The sequence below is a fragment of the Salmo salar genome, chromosome 10 (assembly GCF_965601325.2).
Source record: "Salmo salar chromosome 10, fSalSal1, whole genome shotgun sequence".
Taxonomy (NCBI): domain Eukaryota; kingdom Metazoa; phylum Chordata; class Actinopteri; order Salmoniformes; family Salmonidae; genus Salmo; species Salmo salar.
This window is the reverse complement of record NC_138300.1, coordinates 81065001-81088794: the sequence shown is the minus strand read 5'-3', so window position 1 is coordinate 81088794 and position 23794 is coordinate 81065001. Positions and strand designations below refer to the sequence as shown.

Sequence of the window (23794 nt, the reverse complement as noted above, 5' to 3'; positions counted from 1 at the left end):
ATAGCAACAAAGTAGTAAAGCCAGTAGGTTTGGTGGAAATCTTGTCTAGTAGCGATGAGTAGTAATTCAGTAGTAGTGGCAGTCGGTGCTGTTTAAGATTAGGGAAGACCAACAACAAAAAATTATGAGCATGGCCTTATTTCTATTGAAGCATATTGGATGACTGTCATTCATATCCCATTCACACAGCTCAATGTAATATTGATAGGTTTAGGCTACTACATGATACACACATTTTCCCTATACCCATCATGAGGTTGCTACAACCCAGGCTACGAATAAAAGTTTATAACAGGTCGAGAGACAAATTGGAGTAGTCAAGGTGACAGACAGTGACACATTCAGAGACCTTGCACACTCTTGCCTGCTTCTAGCTGATCTAGGGTGTAATCATTAGTCCAAACCGTTGCAAACCAGAGTTTCTATCGGACAAATTCAGGTAGATTTATCCCTGTTTTATTCCCTTTGCTTCCGTTTAAGAAACATTTTTCAACAGAATTGGCGGAATGATCATCCGCACACACAGTTCACTTTCATAGCATCCACATACAAAAAGCATCATCACTTTGCTTGTTGTATAATTCCTTCTTGCATCTACACAATCACTTCCTTCTTACCTTTTCCCTTCGCTTGGAGTCTTCAGTGCGTAATACAACAGCTGTCTGTGACCATAACCGCTAACCGCTACACACAGCCTACATCATTGTCAATGTCACCTTATTAGCTAACGTCATAGTAAACATAGCTCCTAGAACTAAAGCATTAGTTAACCCGCTACAATCACGCAGCGCAGTGTACAGCAAACAGTTTAACAGTTCCACTGGCAGCCCCGGTGGCAATAAATTAATACAACCGAAAGCTTACCTTGACTTGGAAGAGTTCCAGTGTTGGATAGCCTCAGCCAGCTAGCTAACATAAATAGCATTCCTCTCTGCTGGAGCCAGGTGTTTGAGTAGGCTAAATAAGCTAGATGTATTAGCTAGCTAAGTGAAAGTTGCACAAAATACAATATACAAATACAATCTCTCTCTTTCTGCTGCTTCTCCTTAATTTGTGAAGAAATTAATTTGTTCAAAACTTTAACTATTTCCTTTCTCTCTCTTTGAGTCAACTACTCACCACATTTTATGCACTGCAGTGCTAGCTAGCTGTAGCTTATGCTTTCAGTTCTAGACTGGTTCTCTGTATCAGATATGAAGGTAAGACCCAGATGCAGACCACGTCGAATAAACAATGGTTTAATAATCCAAAAGGGTTGGCAATAGACAGGTCAAGGCAGGCAGGGGTCAGTAAACCAGAGGTGGGGCAACGGTACTGGGTGGCAGGCAGGCTCAGGGTCAGGATCAGGGTAAGGCAGAGGTCGGTAATCCAGATGAGGGAAAAGGTACAGATCGGCAAGCAAAGTGGTCAGGCAGGCGGGCTCGGAGTCATAACAGGCAAGGGTAAAAACCAGGAGGGCGAGAAAAGAGAGTCTGGAAAAAGCAGGAGCTGGGACACAAAATTATGGTTGACTTGAACAAACAAGATGAACTGGCAACAGACAAACAGAGAACACAGGTATAAGTACCCATGGGATAATGGGGAACATGGGCGACACTTGGAGGAGGGTGGAGACAAGCAGAAGGACAGGTGAAACAGATTAGGGTGTGACACTCTGATCCTTTGATTGGGTGGACAACATGTCAGTTCATGCTGCAAGAGCTCTGATAGGTTGGAGGACGTCCTCCAGAAGTTGTCATAATGACTTTGGAAGTCTTTGGAAGGGGGTGAGAACCATGAGCCTCCTAGGTTTTGTGTTAAAGTCAATATACCCAGATGGCGACGGAAAATAGCTGTCCTCCAGCTACACCATAGACCTTCATTGCAAAACAGTGTGTTTTAATCAGTTAGTTGGTGATGTGAATATACACTGAACAAAAATATAAGCGCAACATCTAAAGTGTTAGTCCCATGTTTCATTAGCTGAAAGAAAAGATCCCAGAAATTTACCATACGCACCAAAAGCGTATTTCTCTCCAATGTTGTGCACAAATATGTTTAAATCCCTGTTAGTGAGAATTTCTCCTTTTCCAAGATAATGCATCCACCTGACAGGTGTGGCATATTAAGAATCTGATTAAACAACATGATCATTACACTGGGTACACCTGTAAAAGGCCACTCTAAAATGTGCAGTTTTGTCACACAACACAATGCCACAGATGTCTTAGGTTTTGAGGAAGCCTGCAGTTGGCATGCTGACTGCAGGTATGTCCACCAGAGCTGTTTCCAGTTAATTGAATGTTCATTTCTCTACCATAAGCCGCCTCCAATGTCATTTTAAAGAATTTGGCAGTATGTCCAACTGGCCTCACAACCGCAGACCATGTGTATGGCAGACCATGTGTATGGCGTCATGTGTGTGAGCGGTTTGCAGATGTCAAAGTTGTGAACATAGTGCCCCATGGTGACGGTAGGGTTATGGTATGGTCTTGGATGGAATGGAATTTTGATAACTAAAAGACAGATTGGAGTCTTTTCATTGTCATCTCTTTTCAGCAATAGCTGTTTGCTTTCCAAACAGTTTTTCCGTGATTTCTTTTTTAAACATTGCGATATGCCTTTTCACTGACAGTCGTAACTCAACAATCATATATTCTATTTGGAATTTGCAGCGCTCGCTGCCCAAATTGCGGGCCCTTCCGACTGTAGGCAATGCGATTTAAAACAATCCACAGCTTATTATTGTAAGGAAGCTTATGATCCTCTGTTGCCAAATCACGCTTTCTGGTGTAGTAGCCTATTTTGAATGATTTTATTTATTTCTTATATACAGGAGTAAGCTAATTAGGCTAAATCACTTTGGCAATTTAAATCAATTTACCTTAGGGAAAGCTTAGCTTCCCCTAGCCTTATGGACACACCGCCTACACGTTTTAATGTGGCAGAAACACAACCAGTCATAATGTTTTCATCTTATTGTCAAACAATCACTTAACAAAGGTGCTCTTGTAGGCAACCCGGCACATTCGTTCACTCACAAAATAACTTCAGCATCCAAACCCCAACAGTGGAAGGCACCCGCTATTTGATGAATGGAAAGAGACATCAGTTACACCACACCTATTGTAATGACATTCTGCGATTGTCATTAGGCCTACACTTGTAGCCTGAATTAATGCATCCACTGTTGTTCATGCGTGCCTCGGTCTCAGCCACTCATCTCTGCCTTGTCTGTGAGTGTCTCAGCCACTCATCTCCACTCATCTCCACCTTGACAAAATGTAAGTGTTCTCCTCAAACCACAACGCAATTTGGAGCGTATGCTACCCTATTCCCAGTCAACTCACACATTTTTCATGCGGCTGACATGCAGTAACGTTCAAAATTGGTGTAATAGCCTATAGTTTTTTGGGGATGTTCTATTAATTAGATAACGTTTTACCGGTATGGCGTATGCCCACTATTTCTTAGTGGGTATGGGCAGGCTTAAGCTATGGACAATGAACACAATTGCATTTTATCGATGGCAATTTGAATGCACAGAGATACCGTGAGGAGATCCTGAGCATTGTCGTGCCATTCATCCGCTGCCATCACCTCATGTTTCAGCATGATAATGCCATGTCGCAAGGATCTGTACATCATTCCTGGAAACTGAAAATGTCCCAGTTCAAGGCCTGCATACTAAGATCAACAGATGTATATCTGTAGTCCTAGTCATGTGAAATCCATAGATTAGGGCCTAATGAATTCATTTGAATTGACTGATTTCCTTATATGAACTGTAACTCAGTAAAATCTTTGAAATTGTTGCGTGTTGCGTTTATATTTTTGTTCAGTGTATTTAGTATAGTTTTATCTAAAAAGGACAACTTTTTTCGTTTCACTATAACTAAAAAAATGAAATTCACTGAGTAGGATGGTCCTCCCATTCCTCCTCTGAGGAGCCTCTACTGTTCAGTAGTACTTTCATGAGTGCGGTGTGTATTGTGCACTTCACAGAGAGAGTCAAAGGCTGAGTCAAGGCTGGAGTTGATAGTTGCAGGTTTACATTCTATCCAATATCTGTGATACAGGGGAGTCCTGAAACCATTAAGTGTATCAATAGTCCACTTCTCACAGTGTAATAAAAATGTGCTGGGATTGTAACCCTAATCTTTTATTTCATGTCTGAAATGTGGTCTCTCGCCTGATATAGAAGAATGGCTCCTGACAGCAAAACTGCAAAGCATGACCGTTTCCCCTCCCTTTCTGCTTGACTTCCCTGGTTGAACACAGAGCCTGTTATTTGACCAGTCAGCTACAGCCCCTGTGATTTTGAAAACCATTCAACCAAAACTGTGATAACGGACAGGAAAGGTCCAAGAGAGGAGGGAGCACACTTCACTTTCCTGATGAGTGTGAAGAAGAAAGAGAGGCTTTGTCCCCAGAGTAACAGGGATTCCACAGGTCAAGACAAGATTATGACGATGTTAAAACATATCACATGAGCCTTAAGTGTCTGTATCAATCTGTCTTCTCCATGGACAATCCACCTATCAGTCTTCATTGACCCGTGTTCTATCCTTCCCCTTCTAACACCCATCATGTCCCTCTTTCCCTCCAATTGACAGCTACTGTATCCTATTCCTCTTTCCTTCTCTCTTATCATTTCCCTCTCTCTTCTCAGATCTGACTATGACCTGGAGTATGACAGCTATCCAGATTACCTCTACAACAGGTAGGCAGCTCAACTGTACCTGCTCTCACCTACATATCTATATTGTAAGAGATTCTTGTTCTTTACTCTTATGAACAAGTAATTAACAAGCTCTGTTATGATCAAGTTTTCTTGTTTAGAACTCGTACTCAGATGTTATATGTAAATACCCACTGGGCAAAAACTGGTTGAATCAATGTTGTTTCCCTGTCATATCAACCCCCCCAAAATTAATGTGATGACGTTGAATCAACATGGAAAACTGATTGGATTTGCAAAAAGTCATCAACTTTGAACCTAAATTCAATGACATAGTGGCATTGTTTGTTGATTTCAAGTTGAATTCACATTAGTTGACAATTCAACCAAGTTTAAATCCAAATTAGACGTTGAATTGACATCTGTGCCAATTGGGTATGTTCTCTTGTGCTGCAAAGCCCCTTCTCAAAGTGAGTGCAATTCTCTAGTCTTCCCTCTCCTCCTCTTTGATTGCATGTGTCTCATGGACAGGCTTATCTCTGACTCCTGATTCATCTAAGAGGAGGAGTATGGCTGCTTGTGAAAGTCATGCCTGTTGGATATGATACCAGAGAATATACTGTACCACCCTAGTGTTAACTCCTCTTAAATCCCCTTGCCTGGTACAGCCCAAATGGCAACACAGCACAAAAGACACTTGCTTTGCTTCAGTAACTCTGTCTGTCTTTATTCTTCCACAAGTGATAACAGTGAGACTATGGTGAAGGGCCACAGGGAGGGAAATGCTGTGGTGTTCTGAGGGGAGTCTCAAATTGAGCCCGTTCTTTGCATTGAGGCTCCACTTGAATAGCCTAATTAGCCAGGCTTTGATTGGCTGCAAGGAGTGGGCCCTCTGTGTCTGGTGCTGATAAAGGACGCTGCGGAGAGGAGATATAAGAGAAGAGTGTGCAGAAACTTCTAGGGGAGGGGGGCGTTCGAGCAGCGAAATGGGGACACTGAGAAAGCATCTATCTATATCAAAGAGCTGCTGATGCTTTGTTTGCAGGGACAGCATAGATAGTGTTTTATGAAATATGATATCATGTCCAGATATACACTACCTTTCAAAAGTTTGGGGTCACTTAGAAATGTCCTTATTTTTGAAAGAAAAGCTAGTTTTTTGTCCATTAAAATAACATACAATTGATCAGAAATACAGTGTAGACATTGTTAATGTTGTAAATGACTATTGTAGCTGGAAACGGCTGATTTTGAATGGAATAGCTACATAGGCGTACAGTGGTGTCACGGTTGTCGTAGGGTAAAGTGGACCAAGACGCAGCGGGGAAATATGCACTCATCTTCTTTTTATTTAAATGGACAAAGAAGGTAAATCAAAATAAATACGTACACAAAAAACACAACGACAAATAACAGGCCGGTAAGGCAACAAAGCTATACCCAGCACATTCTCCCACAATTACTAAAACAAACACATACCTATTTATAGAACCCTCAATCAGAGGCAACGAGAAAACACCTGCCTCCAATTGAGGGTTAAACACCCAATTAACTAAACATAGAAATACAAATAACTAGACTGAACATAGAAATACATAAACATAGAACAGTGCCCAAAACCCGGAATACTAAATCAAACACCCTACAACTAACACAACCAGCCCGAACCACATAAAACAAATACCCCCTGCCACGTCCTAACCAAACTACAATAACAAATAACCCCTATTACTGGTCAGGACGTGACAAGTGGCCCATTATCAGCAACCATCACTCCTGTGTTCCAATGGCATGTTGTGTTAGCTAATCCAAGTTTATAATTTTAAAAGGCTAATTGATCATTAGAAAACCCTTTTGCAATTATGTTAGCACAGCTGAAAACTGTTGTCCCGATTTAAAGAAGCAATAAAACTGGCCTTTAGACTAGTTGAGTATCTAGAGCGTCAGTATTTGTGGGTTCGATTACAGGCTCAAAACGGCCAGAGAAATGAAGGCTATTCCATGCGAAAAATTGCCTAGAAAGTGAAGATATTGTACAACGCTGTGTACTACTCCCTTCACAGAACAGCGCAAACTGTCTCTAACCAGAATAGAAAGAGGAGTGGGAGGCCCCGGTGCACAACTGAGCAAGAGGACATTAGAGTGTCTAGTTTGAGAAACAGACGCCTCACAAGTCCTCAACTGGCAGCTTCATTAAATAGTATCCACAAAACACCAGTCTCAACGTCAACAGAGAAGAAGTGACTCTGGGATGCTGGCCTTCTACCCCTTAATCACTATGATAAAAATAATAGTTTTTCTTAAGTATATTTTTAACAAAGCTGAGATCTACTGTGAGGTCTAAAGTGTAGGAATACAGGTGAAATTTACATTTACAGACACTCTTATCCAGACATACCGTTCTTAAGAAAGCTAGATAGAACAATCACATACAATGGCTTCAGAAAGTATTCAGACCCCTTGACTTATTCTAAAATTGATTAAATAAAACATTTTCCTCATCAATCTAGACACAATACCCCATAATGACAAAGCAAAAACAGTTTTTACATTTTTTTTGCAAATGTATTAAAAATGAAAAAATGAAAACTTAATACTTATGTAAATACCTTATTTAAATAAGTATTCAGACCAACATTGAGCTCAGGTGCATCCTGTTTCCATTGATCTTCCTTGAGATGTTTCTACAACTTCATTGGAGTCCACCTGTGGTAAATTAAATTGATTGGATATGATTTGGAAAGGCACACACCTGTCTATTTAAGGTACCACAGTTGACAGTGCATGTCAGAGCAAAAACAAACCCATGAAGTCGAAGGAATTGTCCGTAGAGCTCAGAGACAGGATTGTGTCGAGGCACAGATCTTGGTAAGGGTACCAAAATATTTCTGCAGCATTGAAGGTCCGCAAGAACACAGTGGCCTCCATCATTCTTAAATGGAAAAAGTTTTGAAACACCAAAACTCTTCCTAGAGCTGGCTGCCTGGCCAAACTGAGCAATCCGAGGAGAAGGGCCTTGGTCAGGGAGGTGACAAATAACCCGATGGTCACTCTGACAGAGCTCTAGACCTCCTCTGCGGAGATGGGAGAACCTTCCAGAAGGACAACCATCTCTGCAGCACTCCACCAATTAGGCCTTTATGGTAGAGTTGCCAGATGAAAGCCACTCCTCAGTAAAAGTCACATGACAATCCGCTTTGAGTTTGCCAAAAGGCAGCTAAAGACTCTCAGACCATCAAAAACAAGATTCTCTGGTCTGATGAAACCAAGATTGAACATTTTGGCCTGAATGCCAAGTGTCACGTCTGGAGAAAACCTGGCACCATCCCTACGGTGAAGCATGGTGGTGGCAGCATCATGCTGTGGGGATGTTCATCAGCGGCAGGGACTGGGAGACTGGTCAAGATCAACGGAAAGATGATGGAGCAAAGTACAGAGAAATCCTTGATGAAAACCTGCTCCAGAGCCCTCAGGACCTCTGACCGGGGTGAAGGTTCACCTTCAACAAGACAACGAGAAGCCACAAGTCTCTGAATGTCCTAGAGTGGTCCAGCCAGAGCCTGGACTTGAACCCGATCGACATCTCTGGAGAGACCTGAAAATAGCTGTGCAACAACGCTCCCCATCCAACCTGACAGAGCTTGAGAGGATCTGCAGAGAAGAATGGGAGAAACTCCCCAAATACAGGTGTGCCAAGCTTGTAGCGCCATACCCAAGAAGACTCAAGGCTTTAATCACTGCCAAAGATGCTTCAACAAAGGACTGAGTAAAGGGTCTGAAAACTTATGTAAATGTGATATTTCCTTTTATTATTTTTAATACATGTGCAACATTTTCTAAAAACCAGTATTTGCTTTGTCATAATGGGGTATTGTGTGTAAATTGATGAGAGGGAAAAAAACAATTTAATACATTTTAGAATAAGGCTGTAACGTAACAAAATGTGGAAAAAGTAAAGGAGTCTGAATACTTTCTGAATTCACTGTATCTCAGTTATAGTAAGTACATTTTTCCTCAATAAAGTACCTATAAGCAAAGTCAGTCCTAGTAGGGGGGGGGGGGGGGGGAGTCAAGAGCAAGTGTTTGTTCACAAAAGGCTTTTTTATGGGGGTGGGGGATGGGTGAGGAGGTGGTGCGAGGTAGGGTTTTAGATGTTTTCGGGAAGATGGACAGGGACTCTGCTGTCCTAGCTTCAGGGGGAAGATGGTTCCGCCATTGGGTTGCCAGGACAGAGAAGAGCTTTGACTGGGCTAAGTGGGAGCTAAGAGGGCCAAAAGACCAGAGGTGACAGAACAGAGTCCTCGGGTTGGGGTCTAGCGTTTGAGCATAGCCTGAAGGTAGGGAGGGGCAGTGCCTCTTGCTGCTCCGTAGGCAAGTACCATGGTCTTGTAGTGTATGTGAGCTTTGACTGGAAGCTAGTGGTGTGTGGAGAGGAGCGGGGTGACATGAGAGAACTTGGGATGGTTGAACACTAGGTGGGCTGCAGCGTTCTGGTTAAGTTGCAGGGGTTTGATGTTTGCAGAGAACAACAGGGTGTTGTCCAGGATCACGCCAAGGTTCTTTTCACTCTGGGAGAGGGGCACCATGGAGTTGTCAACCATGATGGAGAGGTCTTGGAGCTGGCAGGCCTTCCCTGGGAGGAAGAGCAGCTCTGTCTTGTCGATGTTGAGCTTGAGGTGGTGGGCCGACATCCAAGCTGAGATATCTGCCAGGCACACATAGATGCGTGTAGCCACCTGGGTGTCAGAAGGGGGGAAAGAGAAAAGTAGTTGAGTGTCATCCACATAGCAATGATAGGAGCGACCATGTGAGGATATGACGGAGCCAAGTGACTTGTTGTATAAAGAGAAGAGGAGAGTACCTAGAACCTAGCCCTGGGGGGCACCAGTTGTGAGAGTTTGTGGTGCAGACACAGATCTTCTCCATGTCACCTGGTTAGAGTGGCCTGCCAGGTAGGATGCAATCCAAGAGTGTGCAGAGCCTGAGCCCTGAATGGGTGGAGAGGAGCTGATGATTCATGATGTCGAAAGCAGAGGATAGATCTAAGAGGATGAGAGTCAGCTTTGGTAGTGAGGAGAGCCTCCGTGACACAGGGGAGAGCAGTGCTTAATTTGTAAATCGGGAGGTGCCGGAACAAAAAGTGAGCACGAGAGGGGGATTCCCTGGGGAGTTCTGAGGTACCGGAACGCATGAGAAAAAGTAACCTTTATAATAAAGCATTGCATGCATATCGTCGCATTTGAGTAATGGCATAGAGCAGTAGAGTAGAGGCACTTACAGAAGTTGCACACATGGGGAACATTTTTAGTAGCTTAGGGTCCAGGAAAAATGTGGCCTTTTATAAACGCATTTCATGCAATTCTACGTCATTTTACATGACTGGAGACTTCTCCGCTCCGGGAGCTGTTTGTTAAGACTCCTGAGCGTTATGATGGAAACCTCGGAGCTTGCAGAGCCTTTTTGGTACAATGTTCACTAGTATTTGCGCAACAGCCCTACTCTTATGCTAGCGAACGGGCCAAGATTTCCTTTCTGATTGGCTGCCTCCATGGAGCAGCGCTTTCCTGGGCCACGGCGGTGTGGGAGAGACAGTCCCCCATCTGCTTCTCCTACTCCAGATTCACGGAGGAGAGGAAGAAAGTCTTCGACGACCCTCCGTCAAGGCCCCCATAGTGTTGCTGAGATGGCATGTGAGTTTCGCCCCCTCACCGCTGAGAGCAGCTGGAATGAGGAGGTCCTTCAGGGAGCATTCCAGAACGGGCTCACGGAGACCCTCAAGGACGTGTTGGTATACCGGGATGAGCCTGATGGACTTGATGAACTCATCTCTCTTGCTATCCGCATCAACAACCGTCTCCATGAGTGTCGGATGGAGAGGACAGGTAGGGTTGCATGCCCCATACCATCTGCTTCATTGCCTTGTTCTCCTTCTCCCACTGCATCCCATCCCAAGGCTCTTCCAGATCCTGAACCCATGTAGCTTGGCCGGACCCGTCTCTCTCCAGAGGAGAGGCAACAACGAATCAGCGCTAGGAGCTGCCTATACTGTGGCCAGGTTGGTCACTTTGTCTCCACTTGTTCCTTGTGCCCAGCAAAAGAGGGGGCTCTGCAGTAGTGGGGGATATACTGTTGAGCCAAATTGCCTGCCCGTCTTCCCCCAGACCCCTGCTTGAAGGCAACCTTGTGTGGCAGAGCCAGGCTTTTCCTCTGTCTGTTCTCATCGATTCGGGCGCTGACGAGAGCTTCCTGGACCGAGGTGTCGTTACCCAGTTTGGCCTGGACACTGTCCCACTCGATTCACCCCTCGATGCCAACGCTCTCAATGGAAAGCTCCTCGCCCGTGTCTGTGAGAGAACCGTCCCTGTCATCCTGCGTCTCTCTGGAAATCACCCGGAAAAGATCAGTTTCCACATAATCAACTGTCCTTACACTCTCCTGGTTCTTGGCCATCCCATGGTTAAAACTACATAACCCACAGATTGACTGGACCGCTGGGAATGTAACCACTTGGAGTTCATTTTGTCACTGTAATTGTCTACATTCTGCCCTTCCGCCTGCCTTTTCTGTGCCCCAGTTCATTCCAGAACCTCCGGACCTGTCATCAGTTCCTCCAGAGTATCACAATCTAGCTCCTGTTTTCAGCAAGCATCACGCCCTGTCGCTGCCGCCTCATCGGCTGTACGACTGCACCATTGACTTCCAGCCTGGAGCTCCTCTCCCCAGTAGCCAGTTGTTTAAGCTCTCACCTGCAGAGATGAATTTTGACATAGGAAACTGGGAACTCCTGGCAGTTAAGCTGGCTCTTGAGGAATGGCGTCACTGGCTGGAGGGCACTGTACCCCCCTTCATTGCATGGATTGACCATAAAAACCTGTCCTACATCCAGACCGCCAAATGTCTGAACTCCCGGCAAGCCAGGAGGGCCTTGTTCTTCGGTAGATTCAATTTCACACTCACTTATCGCTCCGGTTTGAAGAATACCAATCCTTATGCCCTCTCTTGCCAGTTCACCACCGACAACACGGGTACCGAGCCAGAAGCCATTGTGCCATCCACCTGCATTGTTGCCGCCATCGCCTGAGAGATCGAGTCCTGTATCCGCCAGGCTCAGCAGAACCAGCCTGACCCGGGTAGTGGTCCTAGTAATGCTCTGTTTGTTCCAGATTGTGTTCTTCAGTGGGGCCATTCTACCCACCTCACCTGTCACCTTGGTATGAACCGGACCCTTGCCTTCCTGCGTCAGCGCTTTTAGTGGTCCACCATAGAAAGCGATGTCCGGGAGTTTGTCTCAGCCTGTTCGATTTGTGCCCAGAACAAAACCTCCACTAAACCCACTTCTGGTCTGCTTCGCCCTATTCCCATACCCAGTCGACCCTGGTCACACATAGCTCTGGACTTCGTCACTGGCCTACCCCCATCTAATTCTAACTCCGTCATCCTCACCATTATTGACAGTTTTTCCAAAATGGCTCACTTCATTCCCCTCTCCAAGCTCCCATCCTCCAGGGAGACTGCGGACCTGTTAGTATCCCATGTGTTTCATCTGCATGGCATTCCCACTGACATCATTTCCGACAGAGGACCCCAGTTTACCTCCTAGGTATGGAGATCCTTCTGTTCAGCTCTTGGTACCAATGTCAGTCTTTCTTCTGGATATCATCCCCAGACCAAAAGCCAGACCGAACGGGTCAACCAAGAGATGGAGAATGCCCTACGCTGCGTAACTTCTGCTAACCCTTACTCCTGGAGCGACCAGCTACCCTGGGTTGAATATGCCCACAACACCCTCACCAACACCTCGTCAGGTATGTCACCCTTCGAGTGTGCTCTGGGTTATCAACCCCCCTTGTTCCCCGCCCAAGAGGTTGAGGTTGCGGTTCCCTCTGTCCAGGACCATCTGCGCCGTTGTCAACATACCAGGAGGAAGGCCTGGGCTGCCCTTCGTGCCTCCGACAGGACCCAGTCCCAAGCCAACCGTTGCCAGGCCTCAGCTACAGTCTACACAACAGGTCAAGGTATGGCTGCCGCCACTCCCCCAGTACTCTCTCCCTCTCTCTTGTGTGTGTGATTATGTGGGCGAAGACAGGTGTGCTGGGGTCAGAGCAGATCCCCACCAGCTGCAACCTGTTCCATAATCAAGACCTCTACAAATACTCAGCCCTGCCACTTCCACGCAGCCAGATCGTAATCTCTGCTCAGTCAGTCTACGCTTCTAGCCATTTGTTACTGTTAGATCCTGTTGTGCCTGTTTTCCTAGCCTGACGCTGTGAACCCAGGTATATGGTGTGAAGGCTATCTCCCTATGCATTGCATCAATAGGGTTAATCCAGTTTGTGGGAATTGTCATTTACAGGACATTAACCTCTTACATCTAGATGTTCCGCTAGCGGAACACCGCTCCAATATCCAATGATAGGGCGTGGCGCGAATTACAAATTCCTCAAAAATCCCAAAACTTCAATTTTTCAAACATATGACTATTTTACACCATTTTAAAGACAAGACTCTCCTTTATCTAACCACATTGTCCGATTTCAAAAAGGCTTTACAACGAAAGCAAAACATTAGATTATGTCAGGAGAGTACCCAGCCAGAAATAATCACACACCCATTTTTCAAGCTAGCATATAATGTCACAAAAAACAAAACCACAGCTAAATGCACCACTAACCTTTGATGATCTTCATCAGATGACACTCCTAGGACATTATGTTATACAATACATGCATGTTTTGTTCAATCAAGTTCATATTTATATCAAAAACCAGCTTTTTACATTAGCATGTGACGTTCAGAACTAGCATACCCACCGAAACTTCCGGTGAATTTACTAAATTACTCACGATAAACGTTGACAAAAAACATAACAATTATTTAAAGAATTATAGATACAGATACAATATTCTGAGTAGATAGCCCGGCCATCATGGCTAGCTATTTTGACACCCACCAAGTTTGGCACTCACCAAACTCAGATTTACTATAAGAAAAATGTTATTACCTTTGCTGTTCTTCGTCAGAATGCACTCCCAGGACTTATACTTCAACACCCAAATGTTGGTTTGGTTCCAAATAATCCATAGTTATATCCAAATAGCTGCGTTTGTTCTTGCGTTCAAGACACTATCCGAAGGGTGACGCGCCGGCGCGTATCGTGACAAAAAAAATCAAAATATTCCATTACCGTACTTCGAAGCATGTCAAACGCTGTTTAAAATCAATGTTTATGCAATTTTTCTCGTAAAATAGCGATAATATTCCGACCGGGCGACGTTGTTTTCGTTCAAAGACTGAAAATTTAAAATGGACTCTTCACGTGCACGCGTACGCCAGTTTCATTGTTCTCAGATCGACCACTATCCAAATGCGCTACTGTTTTTCAGCCAGGGACTGCAGAGTCATCATTCAACATTCTGGCGCCTTCTGAGAGCCTATGGGAGTCTTAGAAAATGTCACGTTACAGCAGAGATCCTGTATTTTTGATAAAGAGGGTATAGAAGGCCAAGAAATGATCAGAGAGGGCACTTCCTGTTTAGAATCTTCTCAGGTTTTGGCCTGCCATATGAGTTCTGTTATACTCACAGACACCATTCAAACAGTTTTAGAAACTGTAGGGTGTTTTCTATCCAAATCAAACAATTATATGCATATTCTAGTTTCTGGGCAGGAGTAATAACCAGATTAAATCGGGTACGTTTTTTATCCGGCCGTGAAAATACTGCCCCCTATCCTAAACAGGTTAAAAGTACTGTGTGTATCACAATGACAGATTTTTGTTTGCGGAGCATCACCTGTGAAATCTCACATGAAAATTTTTATCCACATTAGAAAAATCATTACATGTGAAGTGTTCCAAAAATACATTTTTTCACATGATGTCACATGTGAAATCATATGTTTCACATGTGAAATCGTGTGTTTTTTCAGTGAGGGAAGCTACAGAGGGAAGCTTTTAAGAATTGTAATTAAACTCCCTCATGTGCTTATCTGGAGGTTGAGCATTTTAAGCAGCTAGGCTGACTATCTGTGGAGAAAAGAGTAGTACTAATTCAACTTGGAACAAACTACCACAGCAACTCAAAGCCATACCGACCATAACCTCTTAAATAGAATGTCAACAGTAGAACCATTTGGAAGGGAAAGATACCTAGTCAGTTGTACAACTGAATGCCTTCAACTGTGTCTCCCGCATTTAACCCAACCGCCGGGGGTTGCCTTAACCAACATCCACGTCTTCGGCGCCAGGGGCAGAACGACAGATTTTTACCTTGTCAGCTCGGGGGATTCGTTCTAGCAACCTTTCGGTTACTGGCCCAACGCTCTAACCAGTAGGCTACCTGCCGCCCCCATATTTAATTACTTTATCTCTGTAATGTGTCTGTATCTATTTAACTGTATATGTATCTATGTAAAAAATAGGGACCACAATGGAAACAAGTCCTCAACTTTATTGTGCAAGTCACGTTTAAAACAAATCTATGTAGGCTACTATGTATATATACTGCTCAAAAAATAAAGGGAACACTTAAACAACACATCCTAGATCAGAATGAAATAAATAATCTTATTAAATACTTTTTTCTTTACATAGTTGAATGTGCTGAAAACAAAATCACACAAAAATAATCAATGGAAATCCAATTTATCAACCCATGGAGGTCTGGATTTGGAGTCACACTCAAAATTAAAGTGGAAAACCACACTACAGGCTGATCCAACTTTGATGTAATGTCCTTAAAACAAGTCAAAATGATGCTCAGTAGTGTGTGTGGCCTCCACGTGCCTGTATGATCTCCCTACAACGCCTGGGCATGCTCCTGATGAGGTGGCGGATGGTCTCCTGAGGGATCTCCTCCCAGACCTCGACTAAAGCATCCGCCAACTCCTGGACAGTCTGTGGTGCAACGTGGCGTTGGTGGATGGAGCGAGACATGATGTCCCAGATGTGCTCAATTGGATTCAGGTCTGGGGAACGGGCGGGCCAGTCCATAGCATCAATGCCTTCCACTTGCAGGAACTGCTGACACACTCCAGCCACATGAGGTCTAGCATTGTCTTGCATTAGGAGGAACCCAGGGCCAACCGCACCAGTATATGGTCTCACAAGGGGTCTGAGGATCTCATCTCGCTACCTAATGGCAGTCAGGCTACCTCTGGCGAGCACATGGAGGGCTGTGCGGCCCCCCAAAGAAATGCCACCCACACCATGACTGACCCACCGCCAAACCGGTCATGCTGGAGGATGTTGCAGGCAGCAGAACGTTCTCCACGGCGTCTCCAGACTCTGTCACGTCTGTCACATGTGCTCAATGTGAACCTGCTTTCATCTGTGAAGAGCACAGGGCGCCAGTGGCGAATTTGCCAATCTTGGTGTTCTCTGGCAAATGCCAAACGTCCTGCACGGTGTTGGGCTGTAAGCACAACCCCCACCTGTGGACGTCGGGCCCTCATACCACCCTCATGGAGTCTGTTTCTGACCGTTTGAGCAGACACATGCACATTTGTGGCCTGCTGGAGGTAATTTTGCAGGGCTCTGGCAGTGCTTCTCCTGCTCCTCCTTGCACAAAGGCGGAGGTAGCGGTCCTGCTGCTGGGTTGTTGCCTTCCTACGGCCTCCTCCACATCTCCTGATGTACTGGCCTGTCTTCTGGTAGCGCCTCCATGCTCTGGACACTACGCTGACATACACAGCAAACCTTCTTGCCACAGCTCGCATTGATGTGCCATCCTGGATGAGCTGCACTACCTGAGACACTTGTTGGGTTGTAGACTCCGTCTCATGCTACCACTAGAGTGAAAGCACCGCCAGCATTCAAAAGTGACCAAAACATCAGCCAGGAAGCATAGGAACTGAGAAGTGGTCTGTGGTCCCCACCTGCAGAACCACTCCTTTATTGGGGGTGTCTTGCTAATTGCCTATGATTTCCACCTGTTGTCTATTCCATTTGCACAACAGCATGTGAAATTTATTGTCAATCAGTGTTGCTTCCTAAGTGGACAGTTTGATTTCACAGAAGTGTGATTGACTTGGAGTTACATTGTGTTGTTTAAGTGTTCCCTTTATTTTTTTGAGCAGTGTACATTGGATCCAAAATTATTTACACCCTTGATAAAGATTATGTATAAAATAAATAATTCAAATACTGAGCTATATTGACTGCTCCAAAAATTGAGAAATTATATTATTTTATGCTAAAACAATTTCTCAGAGAAAAATAATTTGTTTAACAAGTAATATATAAACATTTTCTCAAAAAATTATTGACACCCCTGTTTTCAATACCTTTCAATACCTCAACTTGAGTGGATAATGCCACTGGGCCTTGAAAAAAAGTTGTATGAGCTGGAGAACACATTTTGAGGAATCTTAGACCATTGCTCCATACATAATCCTTCCAGATCCTTGATATTCTTACATCGTACCCAAACCGGTCGTGCGTAAATTGATTTTGTCCCCCACACCAAACACGATCACGACACGCAGGTTGAAATATCATAACAAACTCTGAACCAGAGTTATATTAATTTGGGGACAGGTCAAAAAATATTAAACATTTATGGCAATTTAGCTAGCTAGCTTGCAGTTGCTAGCTAATTTGTCCTATTTAGCTAGCTTGCTGTTGCTAGATAATTTGTCCTGGGATATAAATGTTGCGTTGTTATTTTACCTGAAATGCACAAGGTCCTCTACTCCAACAATTAATCCACACATAAAACAGTTAACCGAATAGTTTCTAGTTATCTCTCCTCCTTCCAGGCTTTTTCTTCTTTGAACTTTATATGGCGATCGGTATCTAACAGTATTACCATGACGACGACCGACCTCAGTTCATCTTTCAATCACCCACGTGGGTATAACCAATGAGGAGATGGCACGTGGGTATCTGCTTCTATAAACCAATGAGGAGATGGGAGAGGCAGGACTTGCAGCTCATTCTGCACCACAAATAGAAGCAACTTCTATTTTAGCGTCTGGCAGCACAGACACTCGTTGGCGCGTGCGAGCAGTGTCGGTGCAATGATTGAATAACATGCACGCAACGCAAACGGTGTGGTCAGCATGTTAGTCTGTGCTTATGGACTGCCCTCTTCAATTCAAACCACAGGTTTTCAATGGGTTTCAAGTCCGGAGACTGAGATGGCCATTGCAAAATGTTGATAACATCAAAGAAATATATCCCCATAACATCAAAGATCCCCCACCAAATTTGACAGTAGCTTGTGGGGGTATTTCTGCTCATGCATTCTCATTTTGACGCCAAACCCACCAATGGTGTACGTGGCCAAAGAGCTCTATTTTCATGTCATCCAACAAATGTAAACACCTGGAGTTTGGTAAATTACATTGGTACTTGGATTGGAACCGGTGCTTTGGTCAGACTGCAAGAAAATAGAGCTCTTTGGCCACGCACACCAGTGGTAGGTTTGGCGTCGGAATGGGAATGTGTTCTCCAACTCATAAAACATTTGAAAAAAATGCTCAGGGCCCGTTGAAAGGTATTGAAAACAGGGGTGTCAATCATTTTGACCCCTACCATTTTGAGAAAAAATGTATTACTTGTTCAACAAAATCTCTTTCTCTGAGCAATTGTTTTAGCTTAAAATAATATAATTTCTCAATTTCTCTGAGCAATTGTATTAGTATAACATATTAACATCCCCCCCTTTTTGGCAGACAATACAGTTCAGTATTTGAAATATTTATTTCAAACAGTAATTTTTGCTCATCATTATAAAGTGTGTCAATCATTTCAGAGCCCTCTGTATGTATTTTTTCTTAACTTACAAATAAAATCAATAAAAAAAGCAACTACCTTGTACCAAGGGTACACAATTTTACCTGTCCAAGTTGGGGGACCTTGGGGCTATTATTTTCTCATTACCCCATTTCACCGTTTAAATGGCATTTTAGGTGTCCTTGCTTATTCACAGCTACAGTAGCAAGACTCATTGACAGGTTTTTTTTCCTGTGGATTACAGAAGGTGACACAGCTCTTATTTCTGTACACTGAAAACTCTGCAGTTTCACAGATAGAGAATATGACATGGCTCATATAATGGTATCCCTAGAAGTATTGAAATAAGGGACAATGTTTCTATGGGTATTTCCATCAATGAGGTGTGTGTGTAGAAAAGCTATTGGCCTCCAATTCTTACCCCCTGAACCTAAAACACCCCCATTTCTTATTGTTTTGTTCCCCAATCAGTGCAGTATATAGGAGCTGCCTCTCCTCTTACCCAGCATATCAGGCTCAGCTAGCAGATCATATGATGATGCAGTGCTTCCCTGAGGGCTGCGGGTAGTGGGGCAGCTGGGTTTCTGTAGTGAAACTATCTATTGACCCATACTGTATCCACATGACCTGACATTCCCCCTGGTTGTCCGCCGCTGGTGGTGATTTCACAGATGGGTGAACACAGTCTCCCTGCATAGCTGACTGGACGCCTGGCCACCCGCCCCACTGGTCCGGAGAAAAAACACAGCTCAGGCCGACGGTGGAGCACTGTGAAGCAAGGGGGAAACACCACAGCGATGGAGGGAAAAGGGCTGAGAGGGAGAGGGGATGACAGAATGAAAAACGAGGCCCTTGCCAGGCAGCTCAGGCATTTGCTGATAAGCGATCCGTTCAGTCCCTTCTCCCCTCTCTCTTCTGTCTCTATCTCATCCCTTTCTCTTCCTTTACTGCCCCTCACACAGGGGCAGTAAACACTGCAATACAAGGCGAGTTATGGAGTTTCCTTACTTCATCCTACACTGGCATTAGAGTGATTATACACTGAGTGTACAAAACATTAATGCTCTTTCCATGACAGAATGATCAGGTGAATCCAGCTGAAAGCTATGGTCGCTTATTGATGTTACTTGTTAAATCCAATTCAATCAGTGTAGATGAAGGGAAGGAGACAGGTTAAAGAAGGATTTTTAAGGGTTGAGACAATTGAGACATAGGTTGTGCATGTGTACCATTCAAAAGGTGAATTGGCAAGACAAAAGATTTAAGTGCCTTTGAACGGGGTATAGTACTAGGTGCCAGGCGCACCGGTGTGTGTCAAGAACTGCAATGCTGCCGGGTTTTTCATGCTCAACAGTTTCACGTGTGTACAATGAATGGTCCACCACCCAAAGGACATCCAGCTAACTTGACACAACTGTGGGAAGCATTGTAGTCAACATGGGCCAGCATCCCTGTGGAACGCTTTCGACACCATGCCCTGACGAATTGAGGCTGTTCTGAGGGCCAAGGGGGGTGTAACTCAATATTAGGAAGGTGCTCCTAATGTTTTTTACACTCAGTCTATATGTCCTTTTACAAACAACCAACATCTGATTTACAGTGGATCCAATAACAGCTTTGGTAATTTTGTCAAACAATCATTACCCTTTCACTGAGTCCCAGGCATCATCTTATAGGATTGTCTTTGTATATCTTAGTATAGAGTAGTAAAAAACTGGCTTCCTCCTAAACTCACTTTGCACTGTAGTATGAAATGCTTTCCCTGATGCATTCTCCTTGAGCTGAGCATATCAACAGTGTGTGAAAAAAATATTTATTGGTAGTTATCTGCTCTGCTGCGGATTTAAAGCTTACAAAGGTACAGTACTCTCAAAGTAACACTTTCTCGCTCTCCTTCATGGACTTTTCTTTGTTGCCAGAGAGGACATCTAGAGTACAGTAGGTAATCATATTCAGTTCCCAGTAAAGCCAACTATATACCTTCACTTCCATAAAGTACTGTATGACTCATACACAATTGTGTATAATGTAGTACAAGTATGTTCTTTTTCATTTATAAACAGTGCATTCGGAAAGTATTCAGACCCCTTCCCTTTTTCCACATTTTGTTATGTCAAAGCCTTATTCTAAAATTGATTAAACACAACATTTCCCTCATCAATCTATACACAATACCCCATAATGACAAGACAAAAATAGGTTTTTAGAATTTTTTTTACAAATGTATTAAAAAATATATTTATAAATACCTTATTTACATAATTATTCAGACTCGAAATTGAGCTCAGGTGCATCCTGTTTCCATTGATCATCATTTGTATTTATTATGGATACCCATTAGCTACTGGCAAGGCAGCAGCTACTCTATCTGGGGTCCAGCAAAATTAAGGCAGTTTATAACATTTTTTAAAACATTACAATACCTTTACAGATTTTACAACACACTGTGTGCCCTCAGGCCCCTACACCACATATCTACAGTTCAAAATCCATGTGTATGTGTGTGTATAGTGCGTATGTTATTGTGTGTGTATGCGTGTTTGTGCTTATGTTTGTGTTGCTTCACAGTCCCTGCTGTTCCATAAGTTGAAAAAAAATCTGTTTCTAATTTTAATTTTACTGCTTGCGTCTGTTACAGTGGCTTGCGAAAGTATTAACCCCCTTGGCATTTTCCCTATTTTGTTGCCTTACAACCTGGATATAAAATAGATTTTGTGGGGGTTGTATCATTTGATTTACACAACATGCCTACCACTTTAAAGATGCAAAATATTTTTTCTTGTGAAATAAACAAGAAATAATAAAAAAAAAAATGAAAACTTGAGCGTGCATAACTATTCACCCCCCCAAAGTCAATACTTTGTAGAGCCACCTTTGCAGCAATTACAGCTGCACGTCTCTTGGGGTATGTCTCTATAAGCTTGGAACATCTAGCCACTGGAATTTTTGCCCATTCTTCAAGGCAAAACTACTTCAGCTCCTTCAAGTTGGATGGGTTCTGCTGGTGTACAGCAATCTTTAAGTCATACCACAGATTCTCAATTGGATTGAGGTCTGGGCTTTGACTAGGCCATTCTAAGACATTTAAATGTTTCCCCTTAAACCACTCGAGTGTTGCTTTAGCAGTATGCTTAGGGTCACTGTCCTGCTGGAAATCTCAAATTTCTGGAAGACTGGAACAGGTTTCCCACAAGAATTTCCCTGTATTTAGCACCATCCATCATTCCTTCAATTCTGACCAGTTTCCCAGTCCCTGCAAATGAAAAACATCCCCACAGCATGATGCTGCCACCACCATGCTTCACTGCGGGGATGGTCGTCTCGGGGTGATGGGAGGTGTTGGTTTTGCGCCAGACATAGCGTTTTCCTCAATGGCCAAAAAGCTCAATTTTAGTCTCATCTGACCAGAGTACCTTCATCCATATGTTTGGGGAGTCTCCCACATGCCTTTTGGCGAACACCAAAAGCGTTTGCTTCTTTTTTTCTTTAAGCAATGTTTTTTTTTCCTGGCCACTCTTCCGTAAAGCCCAGCTCTGTGGAGTGTACGGCTTAAAGTGGTCCTATGGACAGATACTCCAATATCCGCTGTGGAGCTTTGCAGCTCCTTCAGGGTAATCTTTGGTCTCTTTGTTGCCTCTCTGATTAATGCCGTCCTTGCCTGGTCCTTGAGTTTTGGTGGGTGGCCCTCTCTTGGCAGGTTTGTTGTGGTGCCATATTCTCTCAATTTTTTAATGACGGATTTAATGGTTCTGTGGGATGTTCAAAGTTTCTGATATTTTTTTATAACCCAACCCTGACCTGTACTTCTCCACAACTTCGTCCCTGACCTGTTTGGTGAGCTCTTTGGTCTTCATGGTGCCGCTTGCTTGGTGGTGTCCCTTGCTTAGTGGTGTTGCAGACTCTGGGGCCTTTCAGAACAGGTGTATATATACTGAGATCATGTGACACTTAGATTGCACACAGCTAGACTTTATTTAACTAATTATGCGACATCTGAAGGTAATTGGTTGCACCAGATCTTATTTAGGGGCTTCATAGCAAAGGGGGTGAATACATTTGCACGCACCACTTTTCCATTTTTATTTTTTTGAATTATTTGAAAGAAGTTATTTTTTTCATTTCACTTCACCAATTTGGACTATTTTGTGTATGTCCATTACATGAAATCCAAATAAATAAAAAATTAAATTACAGGTTGAAACGCAACAAAATAGGAAAAATGACAAGGGGGATGAATACTTTTGCAAGGCACTGTACTTCATGTGGAATAGAGTTCCATGTTGTCATGGCTCTATGTAATATTGTGTGCTTCCCATAGTCTGTTCTGGACTTGGGGACTGTAAAGAGACCTCTTGTGGCATGTATTGTGGGATATGCATGGGTGTCCAAGCTGTGTGCCAGTAGTTCAAACAGACAGCTCGGTGCATTCAACATGTCAATACCTCTCATAAATACAAGTAGTGATGAATTCAATCTCTCCTCCACTTTCAGCCAGGAGAGATTGACATGCATACTTATTCACATTAGCGCTCTGTGTACATCCAAGGGCCAGCCCTGTTCTGAGCTAATTGCAATTTTCCTAAATCCTTTTTTGTGGCATCTGACCACACGACTGAACAGTAGTCAAGGTGCGACAAAACTAGAGCTTGTAGAACCTGCCTTGTTGATAGTGTTGTTAAGAAGGCAGAGTAGCGATTTATTATGGCCAGATTTCTCCCCATCTTTTCTACTGTTATGTAATATGCTTTGACCATGACAGTTTACATTCCAGGGTTACTCAAAGCTGTTAAGTCATCTCAACTTGCTCAATTTCCACATTATTTTTTACAATATTTAACTGAGGTTTAGAGTTTAGTGAATGATTTGTCCCAAATACAATGCTTTTAGTTTTAGAAATAATTAGGTTTAACTTATTCCTTGCCACCCACTCTTTGTCAAGTGCTGCAGTCATTTCAGTTGCTGTGGTAGCTGACGTGTATAGTGTTGAGCCATCCACATACATAGACACTCTGGTTTTACTCAAAGTCAGTGGCATGTCGTTAGTAAAGATTGAAAAAAGCAAAGGGCCTAAACAGCTACCCTGGGGAATTCCTGAGTCTACCTGGATTATGTTTGAGAGGCTTCCATTAACGAACACCCTCTGTGTTCTGTTAGACAAGTAACTCTTTATCCACATTATAGCAGGGGGTGTAAAGCCATAACACATACCTTTTTCCAGCAGCAGACTATGATTGATAATGTCAAAAGCTGCACTGAAGTCTAACAAGACAGCCCCCACAATGATTTTATCATCAATCAATCATCTCTCAGCCAATCAGTCCATTGTGTAAATGCTGTGCTTGTTGAGTGTCCTTCCCTATAAGCGTGCTGAACGTCTGTTGTCAATTGTTTACTGTGAA

The 23794-nt window shown here is 43.5% G+C and overlaps 1 protein-coding gene across 1 annotated transcript in view; it reads left to right on the top strand.

Moving 5' to 3' along the window:
- The window catches only part of LOC106561006 (RNA-binding Raly-like protein), a 52264-nt gene that overhangs the window by 19573 nt on the left and 8897 nt on the right, over window positions 1-23794 (top strand). The window contains exon 3 of the mRNA XM_014124539.3: window positions 4652-4702. Within this exon, the coding sequence (XP_013980014.1) occupies window positions 4652-4702 (51 nt within the window). The remainder of the gene's footprint in view (window positions 1-4651; window positions 4703-23794) is intronic.